This window comes from Alternaria dauci, chromosome 10, assembly GCF_042100115.1.
Source record: "Alternaria dauci strain A2016 chromosome 10, whole genome shotgun sequence".
NCBI classification, from domain to species: Eukaryota; Fungi; Ascomycota; class Dothideomycetes; order Pleosporales; family Pleosporaceae; genus Alternaria; species Alternaria dauci.
Genome location: NC_091281.1, coordinates 1,925,986 through 1,937,672, shown reverse-complemented (window position 1 = coordinate 1,937,672; position 11,687 = coordinate 1,925,986). Strand labels below are relative to the sequence as shown.

The 11,687-nt window shown below is 42.3% G+C and overlaps 1 protein-coding gene across 1 annotated transcript; it reads left to right on the top strand.

Moving 5' to 3' along the window:
* Positions 1-7,661: 7,661 nt before the first annotated feature.
* On the top strand, positions 7,662-9,234 carry ACET3X_010024 (uncharacterized protein; the record flags this gene model as incomplete). The annotated part of the gene is made up of 2 exons (XM_069456204.1): positions 7,662-8,172; positions 8,228-9,234. The coding sequence occupies 2 exons, from the start codon at positions 7,662-7,664 to the stop codon at positions 9,232-9,234; spliced, it is 1,518 nt and encodes a 505-aa protein (XP_069302857.1).
* Positions 9,235-11,687: the final 2,453 nt, after the last annotated feature.

Genomic DNA, 11,687 nt, shown 5'->3' with positions numbered 1-11,687 from the left:
TATATCGCTCTGCTTTCTTAACTATATCGCTCTCCTTTCTTAGCAATATCGCTCTACTTTCTTCACTATATCGCTCTACTTTCTTTACTATATCGCTCTACTTTCTTCACTATATCGCTCTACTTTCTTTACTATATTACTCTCCTTTCTTAGTAATATTACTCTACTTTCTTTACTATATTACTCTACTTTCTTTACTATATTACTCTACTTTCTTTACTATATCGCTCTACTTTCTTTACTATATCGCTCTCCTTTCTTAGCAATATCGCTCTACTTTCTTTACTATATCGCTCTCCTTTCTTAGCAATATCACTCCCTAATATAGTAACGCACGTACCACTTTTCAGACAATAGTAGTCCACTATTTTAAATCCTAATATGTATAGAGTAGCTTAAGTAAGTAATCTTCTTCTTTACTTAGTTCTAAGTATTTACTTCTTTAAAGATATATCTTATCTTTTATTTAAACTCTTTCTAACTTATAAATAAAGTATAAGTTCCTTCTTTAGTATCTATATATTCTATATCTAGTAAGTAGTTATCTATATAAGGTTATATCTAGTTAGAAGCCTTATTCTTTATATATATACTAGCTATTAAGATCTTTTCTTAGTTATTAAGTACCTTATTATACTTATAATATAAGTTAATATTAGTAAAAAATACTTATAGCTTTTCTTACTCTCTACTATATTTCTCTAGTAATACTATCTTAGGTTTCTTAGTAGAAATAAGTTATTTATTAAAGGTAGCTATTAGCTAGCTTATAAGCTAATTAATTATATTCTATATCTTAGCTATCTACTAAGCCTAAATAAAAGCTTATTACTTAAGATTTTATAGCTCTTTATTACTAGGGTTCTCTTCTAAGTCTAAGTTAAATACGTTAAGTATCTTATTATTAACTAGTATAGCTACTAGTATTAAGAGTCCTTAACCCTAAGCCCTATTATTCTATATTACTCTTAGGGATACTATATTAAATCTTAATTAAGTAGTTCTATTAGTTAAAATATCTACTAATATTTATAGTAGTTAAAGTATTATATAAGGGTTTACTATACTTCTCTAAGCTTAGTCTATACTAAGGTAAGGTAGACTAAAGCGGTAGTCCGTAAGGTAATATAAGGAATAATTAGGTAGAAAAGAGTTATTATTATAACTAAAAGGATAAATAATACTAATTCTATAAATAATAGAATAACTAGTTAATAATCTATATAAGAGATAAACTATTTAAGTTAACTATAATAAGTATAATAATAAGATCTAATATATTCTTATACCTATTACCTTAGGTCCTATCCTCCCTACCCTCCCTTCTAAGAGGGAGGCCTAGGAAGGTTATAGCCTCCTAATCTTTACTAGCCTCCTAGAGGCTAGGTCTTAGTAGGATACTATTCCTAGTATATAATCTAGGCCCTACCCTAGATCTATATCCTTCTATTACGTCCGCCTAATAGTCTTCCTTTATATAACCTATATTAAAAGGAAGTAACTCCTTATTACCCTATAATATCTATTATAATGCTAAGCTCTCTAAAGCACAATTATTGTTAGTGCACATCCTATGTTAATCTCCTACAGTATAGAAAACTTACCCGCTCCTTGCTTTATCTTCCGCCACATCTCAGCATTTCCAGACGTAAGTGCACTTTGTGCCCTCTGGCGCGCACCAAGTCCTACCACCATTTCCATCTCCTGCATATTTTCCCGGTCGTCCATTACAGCTCGTAGCAGGGTCCACGTATTGACGATCGATCTCGCAGACCTCGCTGCGGCAGGTGCCTGAGTTGTTCCATACTTCAGCTACCGCTGTGGTGAGGGGGAGGAGGACGACGAGGATCGTAGAGAAGTGCATGTTTGCAAACCGAGTAAGAGAAGTAGACGCGTGGTAGGTGAGAGATTATTTAGTCGGTTTCTGTTTAGGGAGATGGAAAGACTGAGATGGTGCGCTTAGTAGTGGATCGGGAGAGGAGAGTTGCTTTCTGGGGGTCACTTTATATCTACTTACTGAGTACTTAAGAACCCCACTTTTTTGCACAAACTTGATCAATGTATAGTATGCACTCCCCCTTTCTTACGTAGACGAGCCGGGGAGTGATTGGAGAAGGGCAGCGGTGTAAGTAATCATTGTTCGTATTCAAGTCAAGCGAGAGGATGTGCGCCGAAATGCTGGAGGCAGAGTTGGCAATCATCAATCGAGCGGTGTGGTTGATTCCTATCTAAGTATAGGGCTTACTGGATGACGCAGCCTTCAACCTAGATAGAGCGCCGGCGACCTAGTTTGGCCGACGACCTAACCAACCATTAAAACAAGATAAGCTAGGCCACCACGAGGGAGACAAAAAAGAGCCGACTCACCGAGGGCCCCTACAGTGCCCGTGCGCGTGACGAGCCACTTCGCGTGACGAGCTACTCTACTATCCTGACATTACGCGTTGTCCTATCTTTAACGCGTTATAACTAGTTAACGTTACAGGAAAACAGGCTTCCCTTCTGCATTTAGCGCGGGGCGCGTGCATCGGCCAAATCTAGATTCCGCCAGGTAGATGCGTGACTCAGCAGGAATTTTGAAGGGCAGTCCATGCCAAATTTGCCTCTACGTTCCTACCAACCGCAGGTTGCGCGCCTCTATGGCTTGAGTTCGAGAAAGCTTGACTGTTCGGGCGACGCTCCTTTGCCTGCCCGACGGGCCAAGATGTTAAGCGAGTCCAGCTGCGTGATGGCGAGGCTCAGAAGAGGCTGTTGCGAGGTCTGAGGACTGATTGGCGTCGCAACAGCAGCTGCAGAAGCAGCCAACGGCCTAGTGCGTGGATCGAGAGGGTCGTGAGCGGGGATCCCAAGGGAGGCGGCTGCGGGGCCAATCAACCTCACGTGTCAGGCAGGCGCCGCCAACAGCTCGGACTCTTCAACCCTCGAGTGGTGTACTAGAAGACCAAGCGAACTGCGCAGTCTATTGGACTACCCAACCGGAGATAAGATCACGATCCCACTAATGTCGTGTTTGGATATGATTCAAACCTTCATGCGGTGCGACTGTCTATGCAGATGCTGAACGTGGACTGCGGGGTAATACGATATACGACCAGGGACGTGGCAATCTCAACTATTACAGCCTATTCTAGGACCTACTGTGTACAGCTCCCGCATTGGTGAAGCGTCGCGCTCTTCCTGCTACACAACTTGAGCAATCACACCGCTTGCCTCCTTCTCACTGACCTTCTTCGCCCTACGTCCGAGAAATCTTCTGCTTCTTCATAATCTCCAGACAAGGACTGTTTCCCCTCTTAAGCTTAAAGATCGCGCATAAGGCTACTTATTTAGAACAAATCTAAAATACTACCTTAACGCCTAGGTATAATCTTTAGCTACTATAACGACTGACGCGCGATTTTAGCGCTAAGCGAGGAGCTATACACGATAGCTAACACGTCTAGAGATCTTAATAGATTAACAGATAGAATAACCCTTACTTATATATAGAGAGAAGAACAGATAATACTATAAGAGAAAAGTTAAGAATTAGTACTTATCGCTAAGGCTATGATTTACTAAGCACGCTAAGTTTAGACAATAACTAGAGATACTAGTAACTCTCTAAATCAGTATATTGCAGTAATTAAGTCCCTTAGAAGAAAGGTAACCGAGATTGTAGCGATTACCTAGTTAGTGAACAACGCGACAGAAGACTACACTATTACTTAGATTTTCTCCCTAGCTAGTAGAGACTATACTATAAATAATTTACTATTATATTTTAAGCTAGAACTTAAGAAAATAGTTAAGACCGTCCTTAAGGCTACTACACCTAACTAAGATATATTATTAGGGATTTTAGAGACATACTACACTTAGTTACTTAGCTAGTAGGGTGTTTTATACTTAGAGAACTACTTTACTCCCTAGGAAGAAGCAGCCTTTTATTCACCTTTTGATCCTAACTTTAAAAGTAAAGAATATTACGAATATAAGAATTATTTACAGATTAACTAAGGCTACGCTAAAGCACACTCTATAAATTAACAGCAAAGATCTAAGCGCAAATTAGAATATAAGAGAAATACGAACTATACTTAGATTAGGTCTTACATGCGACTACTAAATAGCTGTATTAGAGGGCCAACACTTTTCTAGCCTTTAGCTAATAGTAACTAGGAGAAAAGTCTCCTAGAAAGCCTATAATATCTTTTCTAGACATTTGATTCAGAGAGCTCTAGGAGAAGCGACGACGCTATAGTAGCCTCTTTAGTAAGCTAACACATAAGGCCTAATATTAGCAGAAAAGACTTTATATTAATAGAGCGGGAGGAGGCATCCAATAAGCTGTTCGCTCATCTGAGTAAAGATTGCTTCGGCGGCGGGTCCTACTACTCCGACAACTTTATGTCCTGGAGCAGCTCGCTACTCTTTGTCATTCAATATGCTATCTGGAGGTGTTGTAAGCGTGGCTGCTCGCCAGCTGATATCAAAATCTGTGCGGTGGACACAACAAAATTCCCTCATGGGCAGTTCGCGCGAGACATGTGGCTAATCGAGAATTGTCATAGTCCGGTCGGTGGGAACCAAGATATGCAAAATCTTGTTCGCCTTCGACAATCGAGTTACGATAACGGAGAATATCTCTCCCAAGGGGTGCTGAATCACAAAAGCCGGTCGTGCGTGGTCACCCTGGAGAAACTTGGACAGGCTGGATTATATGATCTTTATCCTGAGTTCAACGAACTGGAGGGAAGAGGACAGTGGACCAAACGAGTCCGAGACTTACGCTTGCAGTGGCAAATCGCTAAGCCGACGGCTCGAAGGGAGATCCGAGTGGCATTTCAGATTGCGGATTTCTGTTTCAATGGTTTAGGAGCATTTAACATAGCCCTGTTGCTCCTGACATTCAAAGCTCGTGCCATTCGAAAAGGACCAACAAGGGGTAGGTTTACTTGACTGGTCTGTAAATGCAGAGGCAACATGCTAAGCAAAACTTCCAGATAATGGATTGTGGCCCAGGACTAGGACCGTCGATGAACCGGAAGACGTACAGCGGTACCTGAGCGCAATTCGGACGTTCAAGTTCCAAGACGATAGGAGGTGGCTTTGCACGAGTATTTTTGGGTTACCACTTCTCGAAGAATTCTTTATCGTTTCGCGGGATTGAGACAGTTCAAGTACGGCGTGATTACAACTGTCCCAGCGTATGTCGAGGTGCTGATGGTGTGACGGTCTGGGCGTTGCCAAGACCTACTCTGGTAAGAGTTGGGTACGGCTATCGCTACCACACTTTATTATCCCACACACGTATATAGCTGCTCTTCTTCGTAGCTATACAATGACAACGCAGTCCTCCCCCTCCCCTCACACCGTTACAGATGGTCTGTCTCCGCCTTTGGGACGCTTGCAGTTGCTGACATGGCGCGACGGCCGCTAATCGCCGCCCTCCAAGCCCAACCTGGGCAGCAGCTTAACATCTGCAGCCTGCTAAGAGACGTCAGGTAGGCTACGGCCGTGTCATCTCTCACCAGCGCACTGTCGACTGCATGCGATTTCGTCCGCAGCTCCCGCTATAAAGCTCCCCTCGCAACCACGACACCTGCCTGCGCAGCAGGAGAGCGGGCGGTCTAGCGAGGCGCAGATCCGCCAGGGAGGGGCCCGCTTTGGCGCGACCCACGTCGCAGGCAATTTTGTCGGCCTTGCCATCAGTAAGCGCACTATTGATAGCCTTCAAATCTACCTCCCTGCTTGCTGGGACACCCTGTGTGCAATCACTTAATCTTTGGACAGCGCCTAAGAGCAGAAGCTAAGCTTGTTTGGCCGTAACGTTGGTTAATTACCGTACAGTTCCCTATACAGCGCTAGTGCCAACCCGGTGAGCGTACTTTTGGAGAACCGTGCGCTGAGAACAAACTGTGCGCGGGAACCGGAAACCGATTTCGGTCAGCACTGTACGACATTAACGATGAAATGCGCTACTTACTCCTGAGTAGGCGTAGATGCCAACAGTCAAGGTAGTTTCTATTCAAAGAAGTAAAAGATCGATCTTTTGTTCTGCAATAATTAAATGTACTAACTTAACAACGGCTCCTTTATCAATTCAACTAGCTTTAGATTTGCCACTAAAGCTGCTTAATAGGCCTCTTTTTGAAGTTTAATTAGGTTTCTAGTATGTATGATTCCGTTCATCTTCACCTGTAAAACGTTAAACACTTAACATGGCCTAAGCACATAACCTTAGACCTTTGTAAGCTGATAATAGACCTTGCTTATAGACTAATGCTCCGGCAACGGCTAGGATGTGCATGGTGTGGTGACTCGCACCTGGAACACTAAGTTTTATCTTAATTAATTTGTCTAATATATGGGTTGCGTAGATAGCGCCTCCTAATGTATTAATAATAACTAGCGTCCTAAAAGCGGTTAACAGGCTAAAGTCCTGGCTAAGATGCTAGTAGCGAAATGTAGGAATAGTTGCGAGGCTGCCTAAGGCTATATATAAGCTGATACGGCTCCGTCGCTCTAAGTAACTATGCTGTGAATTCCCTAAGATACGAACTGTATAAAGCGCAGCTACTACGGTTACTAAAACGGTGTACACATACTGCTTACTAGAATGACAGCTAAATAAGAGCGCTACAAAAGATATTAAGGAGGCCTAGATAGCACTAATAATTCTAAGGTAGTTAAGTTGTAGCTAAAAGTCTGATTTAGTATAGTCTGCGAAGACGTAATAGAGCGTTAAGCACGTAAAGTAGACGACATTTGCTATAAAATACGTAAGAATCGCCGCTGTGCTTAGGGAGAATATACTTATAGCTGTACCTAGAAAGCGCGTCGCGCTGGCGCAGAACTATAGGGTGCTAAATAAATGTGACTATATATTAATAGTCTCTGAATGTAGGTGGACGATAGAGACTATAGATTTCTAGTAAGAGGTAGTATAGATTCGACGTTTAATAAGCTTACAGCTGGTTTCTCTGCGTATAGTAGCTATAAAAAAAACAGAATATCGCGCTGTTGTTGCGTGGAGAGCGAGGTGAGGAGATAATGTAACGGTTTATAAGGTAAGGACATCACATGTGCTATGTGCGTTACCCTAGTGCACCTCCCTAATGTTAAGATGGGTGATGAAGACAGTGGTTATGTGACTAATGTTGCATGACTAATTAGCGTTAGTACTTAGTCTTAGGTCTGACCTTAACAACACGAGAACTCTTACACCTTAAAGTTTTAACACATAAGCACTTTCTAGACACGTATACATTAGAGATACGGCATATAAACAGTTCTTCCTGAAAGCTTCATATAAGGCTATTACGGCAGTAACACAGAACAATACACATCAGCTTATGAAATTGTAGCAAAGGGTCCTGTATTGGCTCAGACGGTGAAGGGGTTCTTAAGAAGGAGCAACAATCGAACGGTGCCATGTTCTAGCACACATGCACCCGTTCCGAGGGGGGTCTCGAAATTTTCGCGCCCCATCAATTAGAGAGTACAAAAAGGATGTCAGTCTATTCACGCTGGTCTTGATTAGCAATTTTGTCTATATATTTCGCTCTAATCATGCGTAGCTTGTAATACAACCAACTTCCTCTTCACTCAACACCTTCGTACAGGTTTACAAAGGCTGTTGAGCTGCCTAGTGCAACACATGACAGATCTCTAAAGCTATGTCTTTAGATACGAACAACAATTTGAAAGACGAAGCGAGAATAGAACATGGACATCTTACGCCAGAGCTAAGCGTCGAGCCGGAGCACTTAAAGAGTAACGGTCCTTCAGCTCAGTCGTCTTCAGACGTTAACACAAGCGCCGAGTCTGCAGGCCAGAGCAATCCAATTAAAAGCGAGCCAAAAGAAAGCGAGCCCGGAAGCTCAGTAACAGGCAATGTCAGTCAGACTGCACCACCGACGAGTGGGTCTTCGAGGACCACCAGGTACCCTACCATCAAATCAGAACAGACAGAAGGAGCCACGACAGGGAACGATCAGCCCCCTGCGGAAGTGGGCGATCTCCAAACACGGGAGATTGCTAGGATCATGACGGCAGACCCTAAGCTTGCCTTTAAGATTTTAGGCCTAGCAGGTTTGGTTACTAATGAAAAAGCCGAAGCACAGTACCAGGAGCTCGTAAATTTACTTCGTAACTGCGGGCGTCCCAAAGCAAATGAAGCTATCGAAAGTAGGTTATTAAGCGGTCTCCCATACAAAGCCTGTGGCTAACGTCGTCTCAACAGGGCTAGATAATGCTATAATGCAGTACCGTTCTGTTGAACCAGTTACGACTGGTGCCGAGTTCGTGGACGCTAACGGTGATCCGATGGAGACAGATGGAGGTGATAGTCAGGGCAATGACTCAGACACTGGAAACGACAGCAGCAGTATATTCGTGCCGGAAGACGAACGAATGCAGACATCGGAGAGCACAGATGGTGCAGCCTTAGAAACAAAGGAAGCGTGGCCCTGGGCCACAGGCCTTACCCACGACGGAAAGCGCATCATGGCATATCGTACCCAAGGCAGAGGTTATAGAGCTATCGTGGAACCAGAGAAGTTCAGCGAAGTCTTCGACATCCGGTCGGGAATGGAATGCGGCGGGTTGGAGATGATGCGGTATCTTGCACAAGAAGGTATACTGCAGTTGAAGCCGCCAGCGACAAGAAGAAAATGGTCTTACGAGCACCGAGGCAACTTCGTCAAACTCTGGTACCTCGCCACTTCCGACTACAAGACTCACAATAAAGACTCGAAGTCGGGTGGCCGCCGCAAAGATCCTGAGGCATGGGGCTTTGTCCAGTGGACCTGGGGGTTTGAGGAAATTGTTGTCTCCGATCTTAGGAAGGTGATCGGTCGTGAAAGCGCAGATGCCGCGATCCGAGCGATTTGTAAGAAGAGCAATCACACAACACCGATGGAGAAGCGCCCGCAACAGATCATCGTAAAGACGACCCGCGTCCAGAAGACACAGCCTGACACTGGTCTCGGACCAGATTTTCAGCACGTGTCTGGAAGCTCAAAACCAGCCGTCTTCGATGTCGCAGAGCAGCGCCCGGAGACTAAGACCGAACAAGTAAAGCCTGAGGCAGGGTTGGAACTCTCGTCAGTGCTCAGCGAGATCAACAAGAAATTAGATCTGCTAGAGAAGAAAGTCAATAAGGTGGACGAGCTCTCAAACAGCACCGCGATTCTCTCTCAAATCGTGGCAAAGCTCGCACAGCAGGTCGGCTTGAAAATAGACAGCTAATAGTTTGTAGTTCTCTGATTACTTTCTCTCAATGTCTCGCTAGTTAAATCTTTTGCTTGACTATAGTTGGCGTTGTGTTTTGTTGGATTGATATCGTAATTACGCAGTAGAAATGTCGATTCCAGAAATGTTGGAGAGTATTGGTGGTGTAGGCACGCATACACGTGATCCTCGCGGCTAGCGCCTTAGCTGCACCTTCTTATATAGTCGGCATCTCTGATAGTCCAATAGCAAAAGTTTCTTCACCTATCACTAGGAAGCCTTCTTACATTAAGAAGGAAGATGTGAAATCGTATATACACCCCCCATTAAAACTAACTATTCTTCTGTCTACAAAACCACGCAAGCAATTCTTGCCTACATATCCTAAGATCCTGTTCGTCTAAGCAAAGGAGAAGGAACAGGCAAACATGGTGCGTAACTAAGGAAAGTCGTCAAGGAGGCTAACTTACTCTAGCACGATTGTCGAGAGTCGCAAAGAAAGGGTCTTTAGGAACCTGCTCTGGACCACCACAAGGCAGTGTCAAACGAAGATTGTAAAACCTATATCCTAAAGCTCCCTAGAATCACTGGGGAAAGCCTCCTCTAAGAACGAAGTCTTCGAAGAGCCGAGAAATGAGCTTTAGTTGCTAGGAAACCCTCTCCTTAGATTCTTATACTTACTCTGCGGAAAGCTTAGCAAATTCGCACTCTGATCTAGCGCACTAATACCGCTAATATTATTAACGAACTATTTATGTTGTTAGTATTACTCTCCTCTCCTCTAATCGCCCTAAATTAACTACTAGGAAAGGAAAAGATACGTACTATAGAAATTAAACTATTAGTACCCTTCTTATTAGTTAAGCTCTACTACTATATACCCCTACCTAATCCCTACTAGTAAACTAGTTAGGCTTTTTTAGTAATAATAGCGGGCGTATTATAGCTAACTATCTTATACTTTATAGTATTATAGCTCTAGCTTACTACTAGGTCTAAATCCTTAGTAACCTTTATATTAGCCTAAGGTAGTACTTTATAATTATAGACCCCTACTTCCTACGTCCCCTACCTTACACCCTAAAATAGCCTCCCTAGGCTATTAGTCTAAGTAAAGGAGCGGCTGTATAGTAGTATACTAAGTATAATTTTATTAGTAGGCACGCTAGCAGAGGTATAGTTATCTAGTACCTTCTTTATATTAAAGGGCGTAGAAGAGGGGTTTAAGGGGGAGAGGTAGAAGTTAGTGTTATAGCTAGCGTTAGTGTCTAAGGAGCTAGAGTAGTTATATACTATCTATAGATATATTAATATAGACAGAAGATATAGAGATTATAAGGAATTAAATACTTATAAGGTTTTAGAAGTTAAGGTACTTATCTATAGTAGTAAGCTTTATTCTATTATAGTTAGTAGGCCTAGTAGGTAACGTAATAGTAAGAAGTAAATATTAGTTATTAGCGTACTAGGTTAAGTAATTATTAAGTTATTACTAAGTCTCTATAAGAAGGGAGACTATATTATTAGCCTACGCTTTATTAGTAGGATACTCCTAGTTAATATTAAGACTATTAAAACTAAGGTCTATAAGGAGCTTAATTATACTACTTATAAAGGTTTCCTAACCCTTAGGTGTTAACGCTAGTGCTGTAAAGTTAGTAGAGTAGGTCTACCCGCTAATTAATATAAGCACCTTAAGCTTATAATTCTACTTCTTAAGTAGAAATAGCTACTTTACGCACCCGTAGACGTTAGTGCTAAAATTATTCTAGGAGTTAGTTAGGTAGTGCTTATTAGTATTAGACTAAGTGTCTATTAAGTAGACTTTACTAGTCTCTAGTTAAATATTAGCGAAGGCGTAAATAACGTAAGTAAGTTCTTAGCTTAGAAGATCTTAAGGGTTAAAGTTATAACTATAGATAGCCTGTATTTATTGTTAGTAACGTAGATCTAAGATATTTTTATTTAGCTAAATAAACCTAGTTAATAAAGTAGGCGACGTTCCTATAACCTATTACAGCTGAGGAGACTATAGTGTCGTTAGTAGTCTGCGAACTTGCACCGGCCTAAATAACTGTAAAGAGAGAAAGTAGAATTACTACTCCTGTGAGGAGCTTGTTAGCGAGGCGCATAATTGTGCGGTTGCTAGTAGCGTGGCTAGTGTAACTAGATTTGTTTCAAGCGACAAGTTGAATTGAGCTAGTAAACTGGCGGTAGAGATACTTAGGACTAATTGTTGAACTGGGAATATATATACTCAACAAGAACAACTAAGAACGACTAGGCGTCGAGGCGACGTAGACTAGTGAGAAAAGGCTAGAATGAAGGAAAATGAGGATGGTGTAATCAGGAGACCATACATCAAAGAGCGGCTGGAAAGTAATGATACCACTTCATAAGGGGGAAAGGAAAGCGACAGTGAGTCATTAGGCGAGAACGATCTGAAGCCTTATGCAAATTAATTTAATCAC